Raw genomic sequence first — 22272 nt, 5'->3', positions numbered from 1 at the left:
ACTTGTGGAAAACTACAATGAAGACAACGACATGTATTAATATCAAAGAGAACATTCATAAAATGATCTATCGTTGGTACATGACACCAAAGAAGATTGCGCTAGGGAATTTGAATACTTCTAATAAATGCTGGAAATGTAAGAAGCATGAGGGCTCCCTCTATCATATGTGGTGGTCGTGTGAGGTAGCCAGGCAGTACTGGGGGGAAATAATAAGAGAAATGAGTGAAATTTTACAATCTCAAATTAATAAGAACCCAGAACTCCTGCTACTGAACTTGGGAATGGAGGGAATTCCAGCCCAACACAGGACGTTGATATTTTATATGACAGCAGCAGCTAGACTTTTGTATGCGCAAAAATGGAAAGTACAAGAAGTGCCAACTATTGAAGATTGGACTTACAAATTGCTGTATATGGCTGAAATGGACAAGATGACAAGAAAATTGAGAGATCTGGACTCAGGGCAGTTCAACACAGACTGGGAGAAGCTGAAACAATACCTGGAGAAGAAATGGGAGGTGGGAGGAAAACTGTGGCAGTTTGAGAACTACTGAAGTATTGAAGTAGAGGGGGGAGACTTTACCGGGGGGAGAAGAGATAAATGTGAATTAATAAGCAGTCAGATTAATAGATTGACATATATATAGATATATATAGGTTAACAAACAGAACATAGAGAAAATAATTAATTATAAGGACTAAATATAAGGAGCGATTAACTAACAATATTTTCTTTTTTTTCTGACAAGTTTTGTACCAAACTGAATGTCTGAAGATATAGATGGGTCAAATTGATTGACTACGTGAGGAGAGATATATAGAACTATTATAAAAAGATAGAATGAGTAATATATATAGAGAATAAGTCAAATTGTTTGATATAAACGAATGTATGATCTATATGGTTTATGATATATAGAAATACCTGAAATTGAAAAATTGAGATAAATTGTTTATCTAAGATAGAAACAAAGGCTTACAGTTTGGGCATATAATGTTAAAAATAGTTAAGGATGTACTGCTTAGAATAATGGAGAATATATATTTGTTTTAGATAGAGGAAGCTAATAAAATTAAGGGAAAGGGGACAAAGGGTTGGAAAGCTGTTGGAAGTCAACAAAAAGGGGGGGGAAAGGGAGGGGGTTAGAGATGAAAAAATTGGGGAAAATTGAATGTAAATGTGGAAATAATGGATTCTAACCCAATAAAAATTTTTCAAAAAAAAAAAAAGGATCAAAAAGATTAGGGACTCCTAGTTTAACTGCTAACTTCAGTTCCTATCCACCTATGTATATTACCTGTAAAAAAAAACCCCACACTGTACAGTAGTCAGGTCTCTTGATTGTCTATGATGTGATTACATTTTTCCTTTTTATAAACATCTATTATAATAATGATAAATAATCATAACTGCACTTATATACCACTCTTCTAGACAGATTTGTGCCACACTCAGAAGGGTGAACAAGGTCAGTGTTATTATTATCCCCACAATACAACTGGGGAGCTGGGACTGAGAGGAGTGGCTTACCCAAGGCTACTTGCTGAGCTCATGATGAGAGTAGTGGGATCTGAACCAGCAGAGTGCTGATTCACAGCCCAGCCATTTAACTATGATGCTGTAAAGTGTAGCACTGGAGATAGACTGTTTATGCAGAAGAGGCATTAATGAAATTCTTATCAATGAGATAAGAAATCATTATACCTTTGTTGAAAAGCTCAGAAACATAAGACCATGTATCTATCTGACTCAAGTTAAGAAATACATGTGAAAAGCCTAAATGGTTAGCTATGTTCATTTCATACTCTTGATGTTTTGTAGTGAAATGTAGACCATAGTCAATAATTTTAAAATGCAGAGACTTAAAGTGGATTGGTCTTAGAAAACATCTCAGAATGATTTCAGCAGAGTATCTTGCCTTATAAAATGCTCCTCCACAGGTATCACTTTCATCCGGTCCACACAAATCACCTTCTTTGGCAGCAATCATGCCAGCAATGCAGCTGTTTTCCTTTAAATACGATATACAACACTGCTTCTGAGCAATTCTACAACAAAAAACACACACATTGCTTTCAACAGGTGCCACTGAATGTATGTTCAGATATGTTTTCTATGCTACCCAATTACATGGTTATTTTACAAATTCAAAATACTGAATCAATCACATATCTGTCCTTGCACTCTATTTTATGTTACTTTTCTTTATGGGCTACTTCACAAATATTTATTTTTTCTTGAATTATTTCAAGTGCTGTTGCTTGTATTGTTACCTACTATTTTAGTGAAATTTCATTTCAGTTAATTTTAGCTATAAATACCATTAATAAATACTAGTATGTAGGTATTTACAACATTTATGTTCTGCCTTTTACCCAGTTAGGGTCCCCAAGGCAGAGAACATTAAAACATCTCAACATTAAAATTGCATTTAAAATAAAGTATATGTGTATGTATGCACATACACACACACACATAAAATAAACAATTCATTAAAGAAACATAAACACACAACATGATCAGAGAGGAGGGGCCATAAGAGTTATTGGGGTATACCAAACAAAATAAAGTTTTCACCCAATGGCAGAAGGCAACAATAGATGCAGACAGATGAATCTCCCTAGGGAGGGAGTTCCAAAGTGTTGGCACATGACTGAGAAGCCCCCTTTTCAGGTTGCCACTCATCTAGCCTCAGATGGCAGGAACACCTGAAGCAAGGCCTCCGAAGATGACCAGAGTGGATGGGTAAATTCATATGAGTGAAGGCAGTCCTTAAAGAATGCTGAATCCAAGATTTAAAGGTAAATGCCAGGACATTCAATTAGGCCCAAAAGCAAATTGGGAGCCAGGGTAGATGGGACAAGACTGGAGTGATATGGTTCCTATGACCCATTCCAGTCAGCATTCTGTAACAACTGTAGTTTCTGGACAATCTTCAAGGGCAAGCCAACATAGTGTCAGACTGTCAGTCCCTGGCAGTTAGATCCCTCAAGCTCTCCACAGTTAACGCACATGTGTACCAGTTGAAGCAACTTTATTGAGATCCATACAGTTCAGGATGTTCACACAAAGGTGGCAATTGGCAGAAGTGACAATTCAAACAAAGGTATTACTAATTATAGGGAAACTTCACGCCCTTCAGGTCCATTGACATTCTGGCGCGAAACCCGAAGAAGTTACATGGGAAGTGATTAGTTTAGACTAGACAGAGTACAAAGTGAAATTATCCCAGTCTCTGGGAAAAGATACACCATTCGCTGCTTGCAGCTCTCCTCCAAGGACACTTGCTAGAAAAGTGAAAGTAAATATTTTCAACAGATAATGGAGAGGCCCCACTGGCTCTCCTGTATTTCATGTTAGCAGTTAAGACGCTCTCAGATGACATATACAGTTTACAGAATATAACTTTGGCAAACAGTTATGATCAGCACAAAATACATAACACAAGAATGGCAGGTATGCTGACATACATGACACATAGAGTGCATTGCAGTAATCTAATCTAGATTTCACCAGGGCATGCACCATAGTAACCTGAATATCATTTCTAATTCTGATCAAGTAAGTCATCCTGCATTTCTTCATCCCATTATTTGTATTTAATGGGATGTGTTAGAGATATAAGTCTTAGCATATTAGAACAAGTAACAGGTTCTGAAAACTTGAGCAGGATGCTTACCACATCCAAAAAACAATAGTAAGAGTTTTTAAGGACAGTTCCTTTTCAAATTTATACCTTTGTCATATCAGACATCTATGACTACAAAACTAGTTGGGAAATATCAATATATCTAATATAGTCAACATGGTGCCGTCTGCAGGGACTTAAATTTGTGGATTAGGGCCATGAACATCTTTGGGGACACCTTCCAGGCATGCACAAAAATCTGAAAAGGTACAAACAAAGTGATGTAGGGGGGTTAAATCCCTCCCAAAAGACAAGAATACTGTTTGCACATGCTTAGACAACCTACACTCACCATGAGCAGGAAGGGGAGGAGAGCCACACTAACATGTGCACCCAGGCACATGCCATTAACTGCAGCCCGGCCACCACCGCCTCTCAGGCAAGTGAAAAAGAGAAGCAGGAGTTGCAGGAGCCACTGTCACCCTTTGCTTCAGCCAGATAGCAGTGACACTGTGGGTGTGTGGGCAGGCAGGAAAAGAGGACTAGGAGCCTCTGCCAAGCAAGCAAGGGGAAGATAAAGGGTGATAGCAGAGAAAAAAGGAGCCAGGAAAGTAACCAGGCAGGCAGAGTAGTGGTGAGAAGGGTGGGCAGGCAGAATATTGAGGAGCAGGGCCAGGTTAGCAAACAGATGGGTGAGCACAGTGAGAAGACTGTTGGGGGAAGGGGGTGGGCATAGTGTCAGGGAAAGGGATGGATGGGAAATGGTGATCAGGCAGGCATGGCTGCATGCAAACAGAGTGGGGCAGGGGCAGGCAAGGAGTAAGAATCCCCTTCCCCATAAGTTTGCCTGTAGGGGGGAGGAGCAGGAGCCCAAGCAGATGACAGTTGTTTGTTCCAAGGGAGCTTAGGGTGAGCAAGCAGAGAAATGAGATTCCCCTCCCCATGAATTTCGCAGATCCAAGAGTGTGGAAATGTAATTAGGAAGACAGTGGTTAAATATTAGGCAGTAATATCAGTTCCAGAGTACAGTTCTGAAATCCAGGGATTGAAGGGGAACTTTAAAAAGTATACAGGAGATGAAGAAGCAGATTTAGTGGCCCTAATCCAGAGAACATGAAGCATGTTGAAGTCCCAGAGGGAGCTGTTAGTAGCTACATGCCTCATTGATTTAAATTGGATGTGTGCAACTAACTTTTTCTGGATAAAGGCCATGGGCTACAATAGTGATCCCAGGTCTCCCAGGGATTTCACCTTTTGTCCCCTGCCACAACTCAGTTGGCTAGCAGGGGTGAGGAAGGAAGGCTGCTTTTGAATAACGACATGCAGTTCTCTTCCACTTGGAGGACAGTCTACACACAAAATAACAACTTGTGTATTGAAGACTGTACCAGTTGCATTATTTGTGCTTGATATTTATTGCCTGGAATTTATATGGTCCAACAAGAGTATTCGACGTATTTGTATGGTGTATTTATGATTGCTGTATTTATGATTGTAAATCATGCACTTTGCACTTTGCATCTAAATTAGTAATAATATAGATGAATTTGTTATTGAATAGTGTAGTATTTATTTGTGCTATCTTCCCTTTGGTTGTTGTTACAACTCAATTGGCTGGCAGGGGTGAGGAAGGCAGCCGAACAGGTCTGCAAGACGTGTTCCCAGGTTGGCGCAACAACATCATTTCTGGAAATGATGTCATCCCACCACCCCAGGAGCACTTCAGCACTTCGCAGCAGGCCAATTGGGGCCCCAAACGGGCTGAATTGGGCCTACTGGGAGCTCAAATTGGCCCACTGCAAAGCAAAGGAGTGCTCTTGAGTAGATGTGGGCACGAACAGCATTATGAATAGAAAAAATCCACGAAGAGCCTAATCTGCTGTTCTCGAACAAGCTGTTCGTGAGGCCCCATCCTAAACGAACAGGTGGTTGTTGCAAGCCTCGTTTCTTGCCTTCCGCAGCCATTCGTCAAGCCAGACATTCTGGCACCTGCAATCCATCCCCTTGGCAACTGGAGGCAAGGAGGGACTGAACTCTGTCTGAACTCCTTCTGGCTTTCCTTCTGGCTTTAACCTTTCAAAGTACTTCTAGCAGAGAGTCCCGTTTTTGCCACTGTGAAGAGAAAATGACAGCCAATGGGGAGACCCATGGATCATGCCTTTCCCAGGGTGCAATCTCTCTGAAACTTGGGGGGTCTTCAGAGGACAGTGAGGACTATGTCCCCTGCAAATTTGGTGGGTATTGAACATTGGGAAGGTCACTTTTGTAACCCCTCAAACTAGCTGCCAGCAGACACTTCTGTTTTTGCCAGGACAGGGCCCTTTAAACTATCAGCTGGCAGGCAGCAGGGGGGATTCCCTCCTGCTGCCTGCCAGCTGATAGTTTAAAGGAATCTTTAAAGGGCCAGGTAAGTGGGTTTGAGAGGAGGGGGGCTAAAGGGGGGGTTGGTGTGGGGGGTTCTGGCCCGCACGAACAACAAACATGTCCGGGAACAGCTCATGTTCATCCATATTAGTTGTTCATTATTCGTGGATGGCAATTAATGACGAACTGAGTGTTTGAGGTTTTTTTCCTGTTCATGCCCATGTCTACTCTTGAGCCTGCATGATGACATCACTTCCTGGAAGTGATGTCACTGTGCTGTCCTGGGAGTGTGCGCATATATTGTGCATGCAAATACATCAAAAAGGTGAGTACCAAGTCCTCCCCCTTGCTCTGGGAGGGTAAGGGGACTTGGCAACTCCAGGTTACAATGATATGCACACTTACTTGGAAGTAAATTTTATTAACTTCTCCTGATAGGATCAAACTGATAGTGTCTTATCATAATTACAAGGTGATACACAGTAAACATTTTCTAGGGAATAGATAAAACTTGCTGAAATCTACTTGCATCACACAAGAGAAGAGCACCGCGTAGTAAATTATGAAAGGCAGAAAAGTCCAAACAAACACAAGTCCAAGTGTAATGGAGACCAAGCTCTCTTCTCCTCTATATTCCTTTCCAGGAGCCCAAAGCCGAAAGCAAGCTGATGAAGCAATGAGCCCACAGTGGAAGTGGTGGACATGCGGGGAACGAGTCACAGCTATCAACCGCTCAACAGGGTCCCAAGCTGGATTCCAGGCCCTGGTATCTGGGATCCCATTTGAGTTTAGAGAAGCAAGATTTTTGCCTTTGGAACTCTGTCTATCCATGCTCTTGAGAAAGCTGCGCTGAAACAGGAATCCAGCTTGCGACCCTGCTGAGCAGTTGATAGCTGTGACTCGTCCCCCGCATGTCCACCACCTCCACTGTGGGCTCATCGCTTCATCAGCTTGCTTTCGGCTTTGGGCTCCTGGAAAGGAATATAGCGGAGAAGAAAGCTTGGTCTCCGTTACACTTGGACTTGTGTTTGTTCGGACTTTTCTGCGGGGTTATCCTTTAGTGCAGTTACATTTGTGGCATTTGCCATTTGGAATACGATGCTCTCATCCGTTATTAATTTGTTATATTGATTGTGGATTACTACTGATACATATGCTGATCTAAAACTGAATGTATGAACACCCAGCTGCTGTAGATAAATGTGATATATTTTGTTAACTGTGTGGCATATTTATGCAATTTAACAGCTGTATGGTGTCTCGTTAATATTTTAGTTCGGTTAGATCTGTCCGTGTTAGGTCCATTATTTGTTTGAAATCTACTTGCATGGCATGTTTTTATCCTGCCCTTCCTCCAAGGAACTCAGGACGACACACATAGTTGTCCTTTTTTCCAGTTTTGTCCTGTGTCACATACATTAAAAAAATGTATTACTAGGAGAACTGTGGCAGTTTGAGAACTATTGAAGTACAATAAAATGCAGAGGGGGGTGACTTTACCGGGGGGGAGAAGAGGTAAACGTGAATCTCTAAGCAGTTATGTTATTAGATTGATATATATAGAATAACAAATAGAATATTGATAGAAAATAACTAACCATAAGGGTTAACTATAAGGACTGACTAACTAATAATATTTTCTTTCTGGTAAGATTTGTATAATGTACCAAACTGAATATGTTTATCTGAAGATATATATGAGTCAAATTGATTGATATCATATGATGACAGTTATATAGATTTACTATTGAAGGGGAATAGAAATACTAATGTAATCAAATATAACTAAAACAGAAAGAAGAAGATAGAATGAGTAACACATAGAGTATAAGTCAAATTGCTTGATTTATATGAATGTATGGTTTATATGGTTTATGATCTATAGAAATATTTGAAATTGGAATTATGAAAAATGGGATAAATTGTCTATCCAATATGGAAATAAGGACTCATAGTTAGGGTACAGAGTATTAAAAATAGTTAAAGAAGTATTGCTTAGAATAAAGGGAGAATATACATTTGTTAGATAGAGGAATTTAAAAGGAGTAAGGGAAAAGGGACAAAGGGTTGGAAAACTGTTGGAAGTCAACAAAAAGGGGGGGAAAGGGAGGGGGTTAGAAACTGGAAAATGGGAGAATTGATTGTAATGTGAAAATAATTGATCCTAACCCAATAAAAAATTTTCAAAAAAAAAATGTATTACTGTGCAATCCTAAAAAGAATTGCCCCCCCCATACCCATTGATCTGAATGAACATAAAAGGGTGGCCTCTGCTTAGGATAGCAGTATAAATGACAAAAAATGAATAATGCATTTTTAAAGTATTGTTTACACTTTGGGGTTGGGCTCAGATTGACTATCACATGTGTTTTGTTAGAAAAGAATTAGAACATTAGCAAGTCATTCTGCTGTGTCTTTTCTGGCATTCAGAATGAGTCTCAGTTCAACTCTCTTTCAGGCATACTGATTTTCTGCTTACAGAAAGAAGGGATTACAAGAAGAAAGTAGAAAAGTAAAAAAGAAAAGGAATTCCTGACAATTAAGAATTTATTATTTTTCTCAAACTTGTAATTGACAAGAATGAAATATTTGTTTTTTGCATATACTGTATCTATATATATATATAAAGACAAGTGTCCTGACTGACTCATCAATGCCCAGCCCAAACCCCTGGACCTAGAAACATGAAATTTGGGGAGGACGTTCCTTTTGTGATGTAAGGGCTCACTGAGAAGGGATTTTAAGAAATTCTCCCCCTAAGGGGGTAAAAAAGGGCAAAATGTGTTTTCTCATAGGGATACAGCTTTCCTGTGTGGCTGGGAGGCTGCTCATCCCCCTCCCCCTCCCCCTCTCCCCACCAACTGCCAACTCAGCCACTCTGCCCTGTGGTCATTTGCATATGCAGCCTTGATTGGTGGAACTCTGTTCTGAGGTAAAAAGCAGCTCAAGGAAACTACAGACAGTTGAAGAAAGACAGTACAAGCTTCCTGGAAAGAGATTTTATATAAAAGTCAGTATGGCAACTGAGTTTTTAAACGTTCATGGGGAGATGGTGCATGACCTTACTAGGGGCCATTTCAATGTGAACCTCTCACATAAACCTGCTGAAGCGCCCACCACACCAACCCTCCTTCAGCAACTCCACCTCACACCTCTTGCAGCCATCACCTCTTACTGCCCCAAGAAGCCTCCTGGCAGACATTGTGCAAGATATACCGATGCTAAGAGGAGGAAGCAACTTAGAGATGCGGCAAAGAAATATGCACATCATACTCCTGTGGTGCACTGAACAGCAGTAGCCAAGTACCAGCAAGTCCCAAGTCCAAGGGAAAGGTGACCATCCCTGCAGGCCTGGGCACAGTAGTGACAACCCTAGCAGACCTAACAGCCACGATATACCCTGATATCATCACTATCACGGAGAAGTCTATGAATGGGCTGTGCAAGCATGCCAGTCTAAACCCCAAGAACGACAAAGCTGCCATCATTAATGAAACACAACTTAACTCCCTTGAAGGGGCAGAAATGGAGTACAGATCTGTGGACTCAGTGGTGCAGATGGATGATGCAGTCCACTACCCTGTGGAGTTCCTCAACATGCTCAACCCTCCTGGCTTCCCAGCCCACAAGCTTCTCCTCAAAGTGGGGGCTCCAGTGTTGCTGCTCCAGAACCTCAGCCCACCCAAACTCTGCAATGACACCAGACTACGAGTGAAAGCCCTCCACAGGTACATCATCAAGGCCACATTGTTCACCGGCAGTGCTTGAGGGGAGTCGGTGTTCATACCATGCATACCATTCATACCATCAGATAACCTCTTCAAGTTCAAGAGTCTGCAGTTCCCCCTCAAGACCTGCTTTGCTATGACGATCAACAAGTCCCAGGGGCAGACACTGCAATAATTGACTTGAGGGAGGACTGCTTCTCACATGGGTAGTTCTACATGGCCTGCTCCAGAATGAGCTCACCTAGCAGCCTGGTGATCCTAGCACCTGAGGGGAAAACCACCCATGAGGTCTACAAAGAGGTCCACAGCAGAAGGAAAAGGTGGTACGTATTTTTCACTTTATTTATTGCACTACAATCTTTTCCTTTTAAAATCTCTTCAATAAATGTTACATTTCGAAATTCACTTCATCAGTTTTCGGCATCAACATGCTTCGCTTTATACCTTTGTGATGCTTAGGTACTATGCCATTATACTACGAAACCAACTTTAAAAAAAACCCACAAACTGAAAAATGTTACATACCCATAAGTATTATAACTGCAATTAAAATAGTTAAATACCATAACGAAGCATGGGCATCAAGCTAGTCTATATATATAAAGACAAGTGTCCTACTGACTCATCAACACCCAGCCCAAACCTCTGGACCTAGAAACATGAAATCTGGGGAGAACGTTCCTTTCATGATGTAAACACTCACTAAGGGATTTTAAGAAATTCGCCCCCTAAGGGGGTAAAAAGGGAGAAAATGTGTTTTCCCAAAGGGATACAGCTTCCTTGTGTGGCTGGCAGGCTACTGCCTGCTTGTACCTCTGCCCACTGCCAGCTTCCCTGATTTGGCCAGCCTTTCAAGGTCATTTGCATATGCAGCCTGATTGATCCTCACCCTCCACATTCTCAACAGTCTGCAGTTGCTATTGGGAGCCATTGTATGTGTCCTGAGGTCAAATGCACCTCCCAGTCTTCCCCTCGAAATCCACAAGGATTGCCAGTCTCCCCGTGGGATCTGGTTTTCCTGTGTGGCTGGCAGGCTCCTGCGTCCTTTCACCCCCCTCTTTCTGTTTGGTCAGCTGAAGAAAGATGGTGCAAGATTCCTGAACAGGGATAACACACTTCACTTTATTCAAACACCTTTGTGAAGCTCGGGTACTATGCTATTGTACTACAAAATCAACTTTAAAAACACACACACAAACCAAACAATGTTACATACCCATAAGTATTATAACTGGATTTAAAGTCGTTAAATACCATAGCAAAGCATGGGTATCAAGCTAGTCCTATTATATAAAAGGGTGACCGTGTTCCTGACAACTCACACTTGGAGCAGGAGCAGTCGCGCCTTTGCTAACTGGTCAGCTGGGAAGGGGCAGGACTGTCGAACACACAGCCTACTCTGCCTAGCTGATCAGTTGGCAAGGGGAAGCTGCGGATCCCACCACTCAACTGGGCAGGGAGAATGCGGGTGAACCCACCCTGCCCAGCTGATCTGTGGGCAAGGGGGACAGAGCTTGCCGCTCAATGGGCAGAGAGAAGGCGGGTGAACCCACCTTCTCCCTGCCCGGCTGATCCACAGGCAAGGGGGGCTGCCCAGCTGAACTGCTGGAGCATGGCCAGCTGCTGGGTGGTTGGCCCAGCAGCCCTCTGTGGTGCAGGCCGGCTGGCTGGCACCCTGCTAGAGCCTGTTGTATTATGACACAACGGGCTCTGGCACTAGTACTAAACATAATTGTACATATATAATTACACCTGCAAAGAAAACACAAACTCATGCACATAGTTTCAGGTATATGTATCGGTATGTTATAAGAGAGCAAGATTCAAGCCCAAAGCACCTTAAAGATCAGTGAAATTTTCCGGGTTATAAGCTTTCAAGAATCAAGCTCCCTTTGCAGACAGAAGTAGAAATGGAGATCCCTGAGCTCTCCCTTGCTCTAATCAATTTGATTAATTTTGTGTTGTACCTTTGCATCCTGACTCCCTTCTTTGCAACTTCTTCCCACTTTCTGACTGTGATATAATAGCTCAGGGATATAAGGGCTCCATTCCTGCTTGTATCTGATGATGGAAGCTCAACTCTCAAAAGCTTATATCTTGAAAATCTTGTTCATCTATAAGTTGCCACTGGACCCAAAACTTGCTCTTATACTCTTGCACAGACATTCTGGGCCTTGATCTGTTTAAATATACATGGTATGATCCAGACAAAATTGCACATGATCCTTATCCACTGAAGAAATTTATTCAGTAATTTGCATATACCACTCTGAGAGACATACTTGGTTATTTTATCAGGAGCATGTCTTTCCTGAAAGGCAAAAACCAGAGGTCTACCGGGTGGGGGAACCTACTATTTCAATTTCATGCAAAGAAATAACCTAGTTTTAGTTATGAACCCAGTTTATAAGAAAACAGGCTTTTGCATGTAGAAGATATTCTCTAAATGTATGGATTGTTCTCAAGCAAAGATGAAGCCATTATGCTTCTCTCATGTTCAGTGCAGAAATACTGTTCCGTTGTAGTTGGAAGAAAAAGGTCTCAACATTTTTTTGAGAAAGAGAACAGCATACTTGCTTGGAATTTGAAATACATGCAAATGAAACCATAGTATAATCCAGAATATGCAGATTTCAGATTATGATCTCTTTCTGTAGTGTGGATCACGCATTCGATTATACAATATAAGATGGGGGGGTTGCTTCTTCAATTTTAGTGCACCTACCTGCAAATATCACCATCTGTTCCACTTACAGGGATTTCTGTGCATTCATTGTTGTCAATAGCCCACTGCTGTCCAGCAGCACAGCAAGTTTCAATTAAATCTTTTGTTGAACCTGAAAAACAGTAGACATACATTGTTGCACAATATTTTATGCAGAGCATATTTTATATGATTAGTTAGGTTTTGCATCCCATGACTTCAGAGCCACCCTCCAGCTTTGTAAAGGAGTGTAGGCTCTAGTCTAGGAGTGTCTCTCTGAAATTTCTGTGGTACAGGAATTACACCACTTGCTGGTGGTGCAAGATGCTAAGTCCCATGGTGATGAGGCCAATGGTCATAGCCCTGGGCTATGCAACTTGGCATCTGGCCTGCCCATGCACAAACTGGGGTTTATATTGTCTGCCAGATGCCACCATCGACCATGGCAAGGGGCGGAGTTTCAGTCAGGGACCAATGGGTGATGGGCATGGTGCATGTTGATCTCCTGCTTTTCTCAGGCCACAGGGGCATGATGGCTAAGGTTGCTTTTTCCAGACTCCATGGATGCTTGCTGGCATACCTTTCTGCTGGTTCTGGGTGGAATTCCCAGGCTGGAGTGGCTTAAGGAGCTGACTAATTTGCCATGCTGCCGGGCTTGTCCCCTCCCTTCTAGTAAGGACAGCTGCACTGGTGGCATTCCTGTGAGTGGTTGCAGTGGCATCATGCTGGCACCAGTGCAGTGGCCCTGGGGTGTTGCACCAGCATATTTCCAAGTTACTCCAGCTTATCTCTGAGGTATGCTGGTGCAGCAGCTAGTCAGCTCCCTGAGAACTCTACCTTCCCCCAGGATTGTGCTGTTAAGTTGTGATATTTAAAATTTTCCAAAGGATTTATATTCTTCTGCATGAGTATTTTGCAGAAACTCCAGATTATAATTCATTTCTGCAAATTTCAAAGTGAAAGAACTTCATATAAGTGTTAATACTCTAATAGCTTGTACTAAAATAGTGTGATTGGTCAAATACCGATTGTCTTCAATGAAGATGAGCCACCTCAGGGTTCATAAAGCACCTAAGAGTAAATTTGAAGAAGCTGAACTATGCCTAAAGATCAATAATACTCAGATTCAATGCCCAAGGTCAATGGGATGACTCCAGAATAAGTAGTCGGTATTCATAGCTTTAAGCATGCCAAGTTAATAAGAGTCTATTCGTAAGAGTAACAAGTATTAAAAAGTGCAGTGCTGTTGGCAAACCAAAAATATGATACCTAGGTTGATTTCCTATCACTATGTTCATTGTTAATTTATTTAATATCTCACAGGTAATGTTAAGTTGGTTAAGGTAAGTTAGGTAACAGGTAAGTTAGCAACAATATTTACAGTGGCAGACTTGCTGAGAAAAGTAAAATAGCATTCCGTTTTATCCAAAAGTACACATAAAACTGAGACAAATGAGACATCAAAATAAATTAGTATTCTTTACTAGTTATAATAATGGGCACAGTTGTTTAACATTCATTTAAGGGTCAAATTTCAAACCATATTGATTTTGCTACCAGGGCCAATTAATCATCTTTTTAAGTATTCTATTAATCATTGGCTGGAGTGGCCCAGTTTGGTTTTTAAACATTTTCTGGGAATACTTCCATGAAAACTTTTTAGTCCTTTCACTTGTAAGTCTTCAAAATCTCACAGACTGCAAAATTGAACAACTATTCCTCACCATATAATAACATAAGATGAGCTCAGCTGAATCAGACCAGCATTCTGTTCAATAGGGGATAGGGTAGGGTTCCCAGGTGCCCTCCAGTGGCAGGCAAACTCTCAGGGATTTGTTCCCTTGTCCACCGATTGCCCAGCGATCAGCAGGAGGGTACAAACTCCTGGAGCTTGCCCACCACCAGCAGGCACCTCAGGAGTGCATGCCATGTGAGCGCTCCCACCCGGCATGGTGATGTCACTTCTGTAAGTGATGTGATGTCATCACACTGGCCGTGGGAGTGTCCCTGCACTCCGTTTGGGGCCGATTTAGGCCCCAAACTGGCCAAATTGGAGCCATGCAGAGCACAGGAGTGCTCCTGTGGCTGGCGGACAATGTCACTTATGGAAGTGATGCTGCCACACACATGGCATGGTGACATCACTTCTGTAAGTGACATCATCACGCCACTACCACAGCACGCACATGAACATTTAAAATGGGCCAGAGAGAGGTAAGTGCCAAGTGCCAACCCTTCCCGTGGTAGGCTGGAGGGACCTGGTAAACCTAGGATAGGGGGTGAGGCATCCCCTGCTGTTGCCTCCTGGCACTGAGATTTGCTGCCTATGAATGTGGAGGTGCCCTTTAGTTTCCACAGCTAGTAGCCACTAATAGACTTATGCTTACAGTTTCCAACCTTCAGGTGGTGGCTGGTGGTCTCCCAGAATTACAACTGATCTTCAGACAACAGAGATCAGTTCCCCTGGAGAAAATGTAGGGTGGACAGTATGCATTATGGCATTATACCCCATTAAAGTCCCTCCCCTCCCTAACCCCCCCATCCCCAAATTTCCAGGAATTTACCAAACTCAGCCTTCCCTATGCTCCATGATTCTGTCTACATAGTGGTTTTATGCAATGCTTTAATTTTCACTATTTAGATTTAAGTCTGTTGATACTCATAGTTGGGGTGTGTACTATGTCTTATCCCAGCCCACTAGGGTTTCCAAGTCCCCCTATACTCCTGGAGAGAGGTGGGGGCCCTGGCATGCACGCGCACCCCCAGGCCTGTGCAATAATGTTACTTCTGGGAAGTGACATCATCACACAGGTTGTGACTACTCCATGGGGGGCCCAATTAGGGCTCAAATTGGGCCTCTGCTGAGATGCAGAGGAGCACTCCCTCACCCAGCAGCAGCCTGATTCAGGCCGTTTCGGGCCCAGATTGGGCCTGAATTGGCTTGGAATGGGCCTCTGCCATACAGGGGAGCACTTTCCTGCATCACAGCAGTCTGATCCAGGCTGATTTGGGCCCAATCCAGATTGTTTCAGGCCCACAGGAGCGCGCTGTGCCACCCGGGAGTGCACCCGTGAGGCCTGTTCCTCCCCCACCAGCCAGGTAAGTGGGGGTGGGGGATGGAGGGTGGCAGTGGAGATCCCCCGCCCCATCAGGAGGCTGGCAACCCTACAGCCCACTTATCCTGTCTCCTTTCCTTCCCCTTTTCAATTTGAAATAAGTGTACTATGTTTTTCTTTTGTTTTGAATTCAGATATACTTTATGAAAACTTCTTGGGCAAGCTCCTCTAAATGACATAGGAAGGATTAATCCTTTCTGCCACAGACTCTGTTCTTTTCTCCTAATCCACCTCCTGGGCAGGACACTGTTCTGGAACCAGTCAGCGGGGGGCAATGCAGATACTGGGTTCAATTAACTCTTTTTGTACCTGGTGGCAGCCATTAGGACTTGTTTTTCTTGCTGAAAAGTTCCTTTTACCCTTCTTCTTAGCCTGAATAAAGTGCTATTCTCCCAAGTCAAGATACACCCAAATAAAACAACAACAGAATGCCCCTGGTGGTCACCTACACCTCATGATCACTAGACCTAACAACACCAGTAATACCATCTTAGGTTCATTCACTTGTTCGTCTTCCGGTGTTAAATATGCTATCAGGTGTCAGTAATGCCCTTCTACTCTCTATATTGGACACAGGTCAATCCCTATGCAAAAGAATAAATGGAAATAAGTCTGACATTAAAAATTACAACAGTCAAAAACCAGTAGGAGAGCATTTTAATCTTCCAGGATATTCCATTGCTGACCTAAAAGTGACTGTTCTCAAACAAAGAAATGTCAAGGAGAACTGCAATGTGAGACTGCTGAAATGGAGTTCATTCACAAATTCAGTACAATTGGACACACACCCCGGAGCTGAATAGAAGCATAGGATTCTTCTCTCAATACAGATGCTAATTTCTGCTCTAATCAAGCTACATTGTACCATTGTACATCCTGACATCTTCCTTTGCCACACCCCTCCCATCAAATCAAGCTGCGTTGTACCTTTGCATCCTGATGCCCTTCCTTGCAACACCCCTAACCACCTTCTGGTTCAGATATAAAGGCTCAGGGATCTCCATTCCTACTCATATCTGGAAAATCTTGTTGGTCTCTAAGGTACCACTGGACCCAAATCCTGCTGTTCTACTGCAGACTTTGGCTACAAACCTAAAATTATTCTCTATGGATGTAGACTGCCCCCTCGTCTCCTCCCCCTCCTCCCTCTTTCTTAAAATTCTTGGAAACAGAAAATAGAATGAAAAGGTTTTTGATTTTATATTAGAAGTACCAATGATAGCTGCATTGAAAACGTAGCTTGCAAGTACAAAGACAGTTGAAGTACATTTTTGCTTCTAGGTTGTCTTTGAACATTTTTCTATGGAAGTATCCACAGGAGAGTCACAGATCAGCTATCATAAAGAAAACAACGGGACAGCAAAAATACATGTTGATGTTGGAACAATGAGTCCCAAACATCATACCCTCTCCACTCTGGAGACCAGGTTTACTTCACATGCTTCATAGCAGTATCTCATTAGACCGGAGTTTGATTTGGCTGAACAGTATTTCCAAATGAAGCTGCCAAGTGAATCATGGTTTTACACTAATAGTACTGAAACAGATAATTTGTGGTACAATAAATGTTTGAAATAAAGTTTGAATTTCAAGATAAAGTTTGATATGAAATTGTTATACCCCACCTCAACAGCAGAACCTAGGTAAGATATAATTCTTTATTTTCAAACATATCCAGTAAAAGTATAACTTAGCCTTTCAACAAGTCACAGCAAAGATTTGCTATTACATAACTGTACAGGGGATAGGGAAAGCTTGATAGTCTGGCATTCTATAAAGTACTATATTCCACATTCCAGTCCAGATGCCCTAGACAGTGTGATTCTGGAGTGGAAGAACTTTGCTAGAGGGGATGGGGGGGGGTCATAGAACTCAAGAATTCCATAGATTCTAAGATGGTCTGAAGTCCAGTTTGAAGAAAGGCATTCTATAGGATACCCATTCAGTACCCGACTGAAGTCAGGGCTTCATAGGAAACTGAATCCATAGCTTAATCATAGCTGACTCCATATCATCTCTCTCCTGTGAGTTCTCAGTGAAAAAGAAAGAAGGTGCAGCTGGAGGCCACACAGAAACACAGGAGTGAAGGCCAGGCAATTAAACATAAAAACATAAGAAGAGCCCTACTGGATCAGACCAGTGGTCCATGTAGTCCAGTATCCTGTCTCACACAGTGGCCAACAAGTTATTCTGGAGGGCGAACAACAGGACGTAGAGGCCAAGGCCTTTTCCTGAAGTTGCCTCCTGGCACTGGTATTCAGACGTTTACTGCCTCTGAATGTGGAGGTTCCTGATGGACCTATCCTCCACGATGTCCCTGTGGCCATCAAGACATCCTCTGGCAGTGAATTCCCCATTTTAATCATTTTGTATAAAGAAGTGTTTCCCTTTGGCCATCTTGAATCTACTGTCCATCAGCTTCCTTAGATGCCCCCAAGTTCAGGTATTAGGGAGAGGGAGAACAATTTCTCTGTCCAGTCTTTCTATCCCATGCATAATTTTATAAACCTATATTATACCCCTCCACTTGTTCATTTTCTAAACTTAAACATTCCCAGACTCTTGAGCTTTTCCTCATAGGAGAGGTGCTCTAAACCTCTAACCATCTTGGCTGCCCTGTTCTGTACTTTTTTCAGCTCTGCAATTTCCTTTTTGAGACACGGAGACCAGAGCTGCACATACTACTGCAAATGAAACTGCATGCAGATCTATACAGGGGCATTATAATATTAACTAGGGATCCCAATCCCCCAGTGGGGGTGGGGGATCTCCTGCTCCCACCTTTTGTTCTCCAACACTGCTTACTTGGCTGGTGGGGAGAAAAAAATGGAGAATGGGCCTCCCGGGCATGCTCCTGGGGCTAATGAACGACATCTCTGATGTCATTGTGCTGCCCTGAGAGCACTCCTGCACTTTGTAGCAGGCCACTTTGGGCTCCAAATGGGCCAAATTGGGACATGCGCGAATGCCAACTAGTCTCTTTCTGACCCAGTCTCCCCTCTCTTGCCCAAGGAAATACAGTAAAAGGCTGGGATTGGTTTTGTGAAGCAGCTGCTCTGCCTGCCACTTCATTGCCAATAATACACCCCACACCCTTTAGTCCTATTATGTTCCATGAAATCAAATCTAGTTCCTAAAATGGATTCAAGTAAAATTGACATCACTTTCATATACCTTTTTTTTGATGTCTCAGTTCTTGAAACCTAGAATTTTATATTTAGAACCAGGAAAGTAAAATTGCCAGGTTCTGAACATTTATTAGATAGCAATCATGTCCTGGCAGTGTAACAAATGGAAATGCTGGGAGATTTCTGGAACCAGAGATATACCATCAACAAAACACTGAACTCACTGAGGATATGAAATATTTTTTCAATTGCAGAGAATTACTGACTGGACTGTAAGAGAAACTGTATCAGAAAGATATGTACGTTCAGAGCCTTAAAACTTTAAAGTTAGAAGCAAATTATTTCCTAATTTGCTTGAAAATACTTGTTGTGAAATGTGTTTCATTTTGCTCCATGTTTTGTAACAACAGCTAAATGACTTCCATGCTCAGAGTATATCTCAGATTATGCATGCATAAGAAAGTTTATACATAGCAGAGGCTTATTTCTATTTTTCCCAAACACCTTCTAAAGCTGTTACTGCATCTCCTTCCTGTTTATACATGTAGACGTGACTTCCAATTATAACACTGATTTACCCCTTTGTTCTGCTTCTAATAATGTTCAGTTTGTACACAGATTAATCTTTATTTCATAAATTCTTAGGTTAAAATGTAAGACTAGTCTGACAAAAGACAAATGTAAAAACTTACTAAACTGAACAGCCCCTCTAGTCCATGCATATATGCATCAGAGGTATAACCAACAGTCTGAATTATTTGGCTGACTTTGCTCCTAATGGGAATGAACAGGCATACTAATATTCCCTCTGGCCAGAGCACTGGATAATCATTCTCTTTTGAACTCTTTTGGCCAGAGGTCAACTAATTTAGCATGCTTAGGCTGTAATATTTCCATTTATTAGCTCCAGGTTTAAATGGGGGGGAAAACCAAGGCTGTACCAATCCTCAAACATCTTTAACCTTAAAAAAAAATCACTGAAAAACTGTGAATTATCTACCAGTCTAAAGCCGTTTCTGCATGTCCTTAAAGGATTGGTCCACTCACCAAATGCAGGCAGCTTTTCCACTTCACTCCAGACGTCTACATTTTGAAAATGGCTGCAGTAGGGTTGCCAGGTCCAGGCTGGGAAACTTCTGGAGATTTTAGGAGTGGATCCTGGAAAGGGTGGGGTTTGAGGAGGGAAGGGGCCTCATAATAGTGTCATACCATAAAGTCCACCCTCTAAAGCAGCCATTTTCTCCAGGGGAACTGATCTTTGTCACCTGGAGATCAGTTGTAATTCCAGGAGATCTCCAGCCACTAACTGGAGATTGGCAACACTTGGCTGCAGGCTGTTTTTGGCACCTTTTCAGGACCGCAGGAAAGTGTGGTTCCAGAAAAAGTGCTGAAAAAACAGAAGCCAATCAGCCTGCAACCGTTTTGAAAATGTAGACGTCTGGAGTGAAGTGGAAAAGCCCCCCGCGATCTGTGAGTGGACCATTCCTTTAAGGACGTGCGGAAACAGCCTAATACTGTTGTGCTATTGCTCTTTAGCTTGTGGGTAGGGGTTCTGTTTTCCTTGAAAACAACTGAATAGTCATGAACAGAGGATGTATAGTTGCACATTTGCTTACATCAATAGATTCTAGAATCCATATATAATTCATATAGGGTTTTCAACTTCCAGGTGAAACCTGGAGATATCCTGGAACTACAATTGCTCTCCAGACAACAGAGATCAGTTCTCATGGAGAAAATGTCCGCTTTGAGGAGTGAACCCTATGAATTATAACCCACCGATGTCCCTCCCCTAAACTCCTGCCTTCATAAAGCTCCAATCCATCAGAAGTGGAAGACGCAAGAAGTACCATCTATTGAAAATTGGATACAAAAATTGCTGTACATGGCAGAAATGGACAAAATGATGAGAAAGTTGAGAGAACAGAATCCAGAAGAATTTCTTAATGACTGGGGTAAACTAAAACAGTATTTGGAAAAGAAGTGGGACGTAAAGAGACAATTATGGTTGTTAGATAACTATTAATTTTGCAGAAAGGAGGAGATACTGATCTTTACAAGAGAAGAGAGGAGATAAGTTAGAAACATAATGTAACTGATAGTTTGATGTTAGGTTTTGTTTAATCTAATATATATTATCTATTTTAGTAGTGTGTTAAGATAGTTAAGAATAGAAAAGGGGATATAAGTAGTAAATTCGGACAGCGGGTTGGAAAACTGTTGGAAGTCTTAGATTAAGGGGGGAGGGGAAAGGGTGGGAGAACATGGAAGTGAGGGTTTTAATTGAAAATCTGTAATATTAATTTTTACTCACCCAATAAAAATTTCAAAAAAATAAAAAAATAAAAAATAAAGCTCCAATCCAAATCTCCAGGAATTTCCCAACTTGGAGTTGACAACCTTAAATTCACATCTGTTAACTTATTTTGTACAATATAAATTTACTTATGGTTGGTCAACGTGTTCAACAACATCAAGAGATAGAGTACTTTAGGACTCTACCACTCAGCCTGCGTTTCTTACCAAAATAGACATGCAAAAGGCTGTTGTCACTTAACAGGAAGAAGAATAATAGGCTTTGTGCTGATGGGATACTTTTCTACATATTTTCAAAATCTCCTACCTGAACTGGAAACTAATGCAAAAACAGAATTCCCTTATGGCTGGGTGATCCTACAGCTCCAGTCCACTGCACAACTATTACACCAGGGAAATAGTTGACAGCACCACAACTATTGAAATACACTGAAATACAGTGAAAGATACCAAGAGATGATCTCATGGAGACTCTAGCATAAATCCCCAATTATGATATCACATTCCATGATACTCATGTATGGAAGGCACCATATAGCATATGTGATTGGCCAAACAATTCCATAATTTTGCCAAACCCACACACACACCTCTTCCATACACAGTTCACAACTAGGCAACAGGAGACAGTTGTTCCTCCCTATGCAAAAATATCCATGGTCCAGCTCATAGGAGACCAGCATGAAGAACTGAGAAGAAGGGTTTCAGACTCTGGGAACAATGTCTCCCTGCAGACACATTCCATAACACTTTGTATAACACACTGTGATGGAGAGTACCCCTAAGTCATAGCTGACTTATGGAGACCCCCACCCCTTGTGGGGTTTTCATGGCAAGAGACTAACAGAGGGGGTTTGCCATTGCCTGCCCCTGCAACCCTGGTCTTCATTGGAGGTCTTCTATCCAATGACTAACCAAGTCCAACCTGCTTATCTTCTGAGATCTGATGAGTTCAGGCTCACCTGGGCTATCCAGGTCAAGCTATCTAGGGCAAGGCATATAATACACTACCCACCATCATTAGAATGTACTCAGTGGAGCTGCCACATTGAACATATGGAATAAAGTCTAGAAGCATCACAAAGGAATGGAAATTCCATTTTTTTTTTGCATTTCTTTTCCTCTAGGGAAAAAGCTAAATTACAGCAAAGCAACCAGTACAACTTTTCCTGTCAGTGCCACTTCATGACAGTAGGGGATAGAAGGAGCAACTTTTGGGTGGGAAGGGGCTGTGGTAGCAATGTATGGGGGCCAGCAGCCTCAAGCAGTCCCCCTGGTTGCTGA

The 22272-nt window shown here is 42.1% G+C and overlaps 1 protein-coding gene across 1 annotated transcript in view; it reads right to left on the bottom strand.

Annotated features, from left to right (window-relative positions):
* The window catches only part of FBLN2 (fibulin 2), a 210378-nt gene that overhangs the window by 91860 nt on the left and 96246 nt on the right, over positions 1–22272 (bottom strand). Inside the window, 2 exon segments of the mRNA XM_054976283.1 lie at positions 1923–2052; positions 12450–12561. Coding sequence (XP_054832258.1) covers positions 1923–2052; positions 12450–12561 — 242 coding nt within the window.

Source organism: Eublepharis macularius, chromosome 4, assembly GCF_028583425.1.
Source record: "Eublepharis macularius isolate TG4126 chromosome 4, MPM_Emac_v1.0, whole genome shotgun sequence".
NCBI classification, from domain to species: domain Eukaryota; kingdom Metazoa; phylum Chordata; class Lepidosauria; order Squamata; family Eublepharidae; genus Eublepharis; species Eublepharis macularius.
The sequence above is the reverse complement of the archived record's forward strand: the minus strand, read 5'-3'. Positions and strand labels throughout refer to the sequence as shown.